The 6,664-nt window shown below is 29.5% G+C and overlaps 1 protein-coding gene across 1 annotated transcript; it reads left to right on the top strand.

Annotated features, from left to right (window-relative positions):
- The first annotated feature begins 884 nt into the window (after nt 1–884).
- Nucleotides 885–3,010, top strand: LOC149886753 (uncharacterized). The gene is made up of 3 exons (XM_090091429.1): nt 885–902; nt 1,048–1,179; nt 1,931–3,010. The coding sequence occupies exons 1-3, from the start codon at nt 885–887 to the stop codon at nt 3,008–3,010; spliced, it is 1,230 nt and encodes a 409-aa protein (XP_089947555.1).
- The last annotated feature ends 3,654 nt before the right edge of the window (nt 3,011–6,664 follow it).

The raw sequence follows: 6,664 nt of genomic DNA, 5'->3' as shown, positions 1-6,664 counted from the left end.
TAAGACATCCATTATCTGCTTTACAGTGGCTAACGCAGGCTGATGAAAAATAGTATTAGTGTACCAACATCAGTTTGGTTTAAACGTGTATCAAAATGTAACAGATGATTATTGGTAGTACTGTAAAGGTTGAAAACAGCGGTGAAGTGTTCTTTAGTCAAAGTAGGTTGTCACTTCAAATGTTAATTTGTTATATTTGTGGCTAAATTCGGAATATTTTACAGAGCGAAATTCAACATGGAGTCTGTATGAATGATGTCAGCATAAATTAACTGATTATGAAACTTTTGCCGAGATGTCTGCGAAGTCTACCTCGATTGGATAACTCCAAGATGCCATTTATTCCTATTCAGTTGTCGTGTATGGACGCAGTTTCGTTAATCCACTTAATAAAAATAGTCATAGCCAAAATTTTATTTGTAATAAGTAACTTATCTAAAACAATCTAAAATGTAAAGTTAAAACTATATAAAAATGAAATAAATATTAACAATCAAAATAACAAAATGATTAAGTATTAATCATAAGAACAAATAATAAAAATAGTAAACAAAAAATGAATTTACTGTAATTATTCTTAGAAATTCTCCACGATTATTCGTAGAAGTTTCAAACGAACGAGAGCGCTAAAAGCTAAAAATAAATTTATTTTACGCCAAGTTAAACTTAAACTGCAGAGTTACCAATTTATAAATATGACGTTAACGTTATTAACAAAATATAGAGTAGGGGAGAACCTTAATGAATGGGACAATTATTGAATGGGACAAAACCAAATTTGCATAGAAGTATCTACGGTTGGCTATCCAAACTTCTGTGGTAAGAAGTGTTTGACATAACCATTCAACAGACCAAATCTTTATTTCTATTATGGTCTAAACATAATGGCATTGGATGTTATTGTATTTTGAAGAACAATAAGTAATTTTTAAAAACAATTTTCTGTGTCTAATTTTGCAGCGATTACTAAAGTTATGGAAAATGAAACTCCATTTTTAAACACCCAAATGTCTCTACTTTTTAAATTTGTAAAACATTTGCGGTTAGGTGTTACTGTTTTTAGCCTGTCCTGTCATTTGTGAATATAGTGGGAAGCCTATTGAATGGGACAAAGTATTGATTATTGAATGGGACTTTTCCAAACGGCCTGATGTGAAAAAAGCAGAAAAATATATTTCGGCAACTTAGTTATGGTCACACATAATTTTATTTTTAAATACGTTTTAATTTGATGTTAGAATGTGGTTCTAAACAAGTGTGACCAATGCTTTAGCTAAAATTCAATATTATGTTCAGAGTTGAGAGAACCAAATATCTATTAAAATCTTTTCTTTAGTATTCTTTAAAGTTGAGTCGATCAATAGTTATTAAATGAAATTAATTTTAAATATTTAATTAGATATGTTGATGTATGATATTTATAATATGTATAAATATGTATAAATGTTTAATTAGATATGTTGTTGATAACAGAGTATTAAAAAGATGGCGAATATTAGATATATATATTATATATATATATATTATATATATATATATATACATATATATATATATATATATATATATATATATATATATATATATATATATATATATATATATATATATATATATATATATATATATATATACACTTACTTATAATTCCTGTTTTGTAGTTATTTATTGTATTTATATACATTTATGTATATCTACTCACATACACACACACACACACACACACACACACACACACACACACACACACACATATATATATATGTATGTATATCATATACTATATGTATGTATATGTATCATACATATACATACATATATATGTGTGTGTATATCTGTGTGTATTTTAATTATATATTTAATGTTTGTATTTAAATATTTGCATATTGCATATATTTGGTTTTTTGTGAAGTTTCAAATTTTATTTTAGATGAAACCAAACACAAAATTATTACGTAAAAACTCTTTAGATGTTGAAGATGCAGTCAAAAGTGTTCTTAAGGGTATGTCCATACGAGATGCAGCTGAAATATATAGTTTATCAAAATCTGCAGTAGGTAGAGCTGTTAAAATGGCAAGATGTCAAAAGCTGCCAGACTATAAACACATTGTAAAGATTGGAAATAGAAAAATATTTCATGCGTCCGAGGAAAGTGCTATTGCAGATTATTTGCATACATCTTCAAATATGTGCTATGGCTTAACTAAATTACAATCTAGGCAGTTAGCCTACAAGTACGGAATTGCATTAAATTCTAACAGTATTCCAGAGTCATGGCACCAAAATAAAATGGCTGGAAAGCAATGGTTGGAAAGTTTTTTGATACGACATCCAAAATTATCACTACGCAAGCCAGAAAAAGTTAGTCTTGCTCGTGCAACTGCATTTAATGAACATACAGTGTCAATGTTTTTTGATAACTTGTTAGAAGTTCAATTAAAATATAAATTCAAACCAGAATGTATTTTTAATGCAGATGAGACAGGATTATTAACAGTAACAGATCCTCCAAAGATTATTTCAACTCGTGGAACTAAGAGGGTATCACAAGCTGTTTCAGCAGAAAGAGGTTCATTGGTGACTATGTTAGCTTTTGTGAATGCTATGGGTAATACAGTTCCACCTGTCTTTATATTTCCGAGAGTAAACTACAAGGATTTTATGATAAGTGGAGCGCCAACAGGAAGCTTAGGGCTGTGTAACAAAAGTGGTTGGATGACAAGTGAGAACTTTTTAGTTGCAATGAAGCACTTTGTTTCCCATGCTAAGCCATCTGTGGATCATCCAGTGCTGTTATTAATGGACAACCACGAAAGCCACATTTCATTTGAAACAATAACATTTGCAAAAGAAAACTTTTTGATTTTATTAACATTTCCACCACACTGCAGTCATAGATTGCAGCCTTTGAATGTTTCGGTGTTTGGTCCTTTTAAATCTTATTTTAGAATGAATGGTTGGCCTCCAATCCAGGGAGAATTATTAACATATATAATTTACCTCAGCTAGCAAGCAGAGCATATAATATGTCGTTCACAATAAAAAATGTTTGCAGTGGATTTTCTAAATGTGGGATCTATCCACTTAATAGACAAATATTTGGGGAAAGTGATTTCATATCATCTAGTGTTAGTGACAGACCTCTTCCTGTCGAGCAACCAGAAAATAAACAACCAGATAATCAACAATCATATGAAAAAAATAAACAAGTTGATTCTTCTGAATCATCAATCAAAATAGTTAGTCCAGAAACCATTCATCCATACCCTAAAGCACCCCCAAGAAAATATTCTAAAAAAAGAAGACAGCAGGGTAAAAGTACTATATTAACTAAAACTCCAGAAAAGACAGTAGATAAGAGGAAAATTTCTGGAACTGGTAAAATTAACACACAAAATCGAAAAAGAAAAATTGACCTCAATAGAGTGAAAGAAACAGAAAACTCTGATGCAGATTTTTTAATTGTGTCATCTGTAAAAAATGCACCAGTAAACCAACAACAACAAAATACTTGCAAAATCTGCAAATGCAACTGCAAAAATTTCTTTGGGCCTGCTTGGATTCAGTGTTTTACTTGTCAATGGTGGATATGTGGTAATTGTAATAATAACAGCAAGAAGCGTTATTATGAATGTGAACTATGTGAAGTTGACTGTTAATATCTTCTACACTTTCTTTGATTTATTGGTTTTTACTTCATGTACTTTGCAACAAACAATAATTGTTGATTTTTGTATTTTGGTTAAACATAAATAAAATGAATTTTTTAAATAATAAGATACTTTGTTATTGAGTTTTTTGAAAGTAAACTAGATACTTTATATGGTATAAAGTTGTTTATTTATTTCTAATTTGTAATTTAGCATAGGGATGCTGTAGGCAATGACTCATTTCCCTATTGGAAATGTGTCATTACTAGGTATTATATCCAAGCATTTAAACAACGCTTTTTGTTTTACTAAAAACAATTATTCGTGTTTTTAATTTATTTTTAATATACATATATTTTTTAATAAAATTATTTTAGGTTTGTCAATATTTGCAGACATTCTGCTATATTTATAGCTTTTTCGGGTTCCCTAATTGTAGAAACTACCCTTACTGCTTGACTGCCTTAAAACTTACTTAGGACCTCTCTTCTTTTATTAATTTTTTAGGTTTGTCCCATTCAATAATTTTTTTTGTCCCATTCAATGAGTAGTTCTTAATGAATGGGACAAATGCCATGGTCCAATAAAACTCTCTTTTTACCAATATATTGGTAAAAAGAGAGTTTTATTGGACCATGGCATTTGTCCCATATGGGTATACCCATATGCGGAATGAATTTCTTTGTTTTTGTTTATCATAGTACGAGAGTTAATAGTTATCAAACTATTTTCAAAGTAATTTTTAAACAAATTTATCAACCTCAAAAAATGCATTTTACGAAAACTGTCCCATTCATTAAGGTTCTCCCCTAAGCTGAGCTAAGAGTAAATGGTTTAGCTTCAAATTTAATTAATTCTTTGAAGAAAAAATATTTTGGTTTCTTTTTATCATTATAATATGAGAATTGAGAAAAGATACTTTGAAAATTTTTTAAAAAATTGATTTTATGAAGAAAAAACGTTTGCTTTTCCCCTAACAATTGAGGAAGAAGAAAAGTTAAATTTTGATGACTAGTTGTTAAGAAAATCAAGCTAAGTTAATAAAAAATAAAATGAAAATTAATCTTATTGGAAATTGAATATACAAAAAAACTATTAATCATATAACTTGGAGTTGTTTCATGGTCAGAAACAGCTCCGTAACATTTTTTCATGCAAAAGAACTTGTATCAATTATATATTTTTTGGCTAAATACGATTGACCAAACCCAAAGCATGAAACTAGAAGCTTCATATTGGTACCACATGTTGTTTTGAGTTACCTATGTTTCTTCCCAAACTTTGCACCTCTAGATATATTTTTCTAGTCTCCTTTTTTTTTTTTTTTTCTTTTCTTTTTGTTACCCTGAGTTTCATCTGTAGCTTCACTGAAGCCAATCTTGCGTTTCTTTAATTGCTTTGACTTTTTGGTCTCACCGTCTTGCAATAGTTTCTCGAGCACCTGAGATGTACTAAAACACTCGCCTAAAACTCTCGGAAGTTGACTAATTTGGTGTCCTTTTTTGTTTGTGAATAAAAAAACTTTCGAATTGCCTTCGAATTTTTCTGATAAGTGTTGCAATGTTTGATACGCTTAAGCAGAAGTCACTGATCTTGTTGTTAGATTTTGAAGTTAGCCAATCGTTGGAGTTTGCTGCTGACACGTTAAATGATGATGCAGGTTGGGATGAAGATGATGAAGCAGTTTAAAATGGTACTTGAAATGATGATGCAGGTTGGGATGAAGATGATGAAGCAGTTTAAAATGGTACTTGAAATGATGATGCAGGTTGGGATGAAGATGATGAAGCAGTTTAAAATGATGATGCAGGTTGGGATGAAGATGATGAAGCAGTTTAAAATGATGATGCAGATTGGGATGAAGATGATGAAGCAGTTTAAAATGGTACTTGAAATGTTTGAGCAATTTGTACTTTTGATCGTTAAAATTTGTTTATTACATAAATCAACATCAAGTGGAAGTGCAAGCAATGAGCATGTATTTTGTGCAAGCAATAAGCATGTATTTTGTGCAAGCAATGAGCATGTATTTTGTGCAAGCAATGTATTTTTTAATTTACTCTTTTTTCCGATAAACAATTTCAAGGTTTTTCGTTTACAACATTTTTCCTGGAACTAGCGAACCGTCATAAAAATTTCCACAAGACTGACTGTTTAGTTCAATAGAATTTAATTTCAGTATTATATTATATTCAGTATTCCTAAGTTGAAATAAACATTTTAAAGGTCATATTAATTACGTTACTTATAAAAGACGGATGAATTTAACTATGATGTAAGCAGCGATAAAAATCAATGCGATGTCTCGTAGTGTTATTCTTACAAGCTGCGTTACCAACATCGCAGATTAAAATAAATTATTTTAAAAATTCAACAGTCAGAAAAACAAGACTTGGACACAAAGTAAACTCTCACGAGCACCCATGAATGTAACAGTAAAAAGACCACGAAAATATACCATTTTATTATATATATTTGTCTAATACCATAATATGATAAACATAGATATAATAACAAATATAACACCAAAATACTGATAATAAATAAAGCATAAAAATACTAGTTATAAGATAACAAAAAAGAACTTTCGTCAGAGTCAGTGAGAGTCTAATTCTGATTATCAAAAAAAAATTTTAATTTCAAATCTTTGTTCAATTGGACGATCAATGTGCTCCGTTTCAAAATTTCAAATTTTTCTTCAATTGGAAACTCAAAGAAACACACACATATATGAGTGCGAGTTTATTAGCATTCTTTTTTAAAGATGTCAAGAATTTGGCTTGAATAAAATCCTAAATTAAAAACTTTCTTTCAAATAAATAGATTTTTATCTCCAAAAAAAAAAAAAATAATAAAAAAGCCCTTACAAATGAAGTCCACAGCGGAAAAAATATCAGTCATACTTTTGTGGTTTGAAGATATTCAACTTTTAAAGTTTGGGCTGCGATTGTTTTCTCATTTTTTATAGCTATTTCTTTAAAAGTTTTCTTTTGGACTAGACCATTTTATTCTC

Source organism: Hydra viridissima, unplaced genomic scaffold (assembly GCF_058129835.1).
Source record: "Hydra viridissima isolate aposymbiotic clone 2 unplaced genomic scaffold, HvirCarnegie_v1 scaffold_6, whole genome shotgun sequence".
In the NCBI taxonomy this organism is placed as follows: Eukaryota; Metazoa; Cnidaria; class Hydrozoa; order Anthoathecata; family Hydridae; genus Hydra; species Hydra viridissima.
The sequence above is the reverse complement of the archived record's forward strand: the minus strand, read 5'-3'. Positions and strand labels throughout refer to the sequence as shown.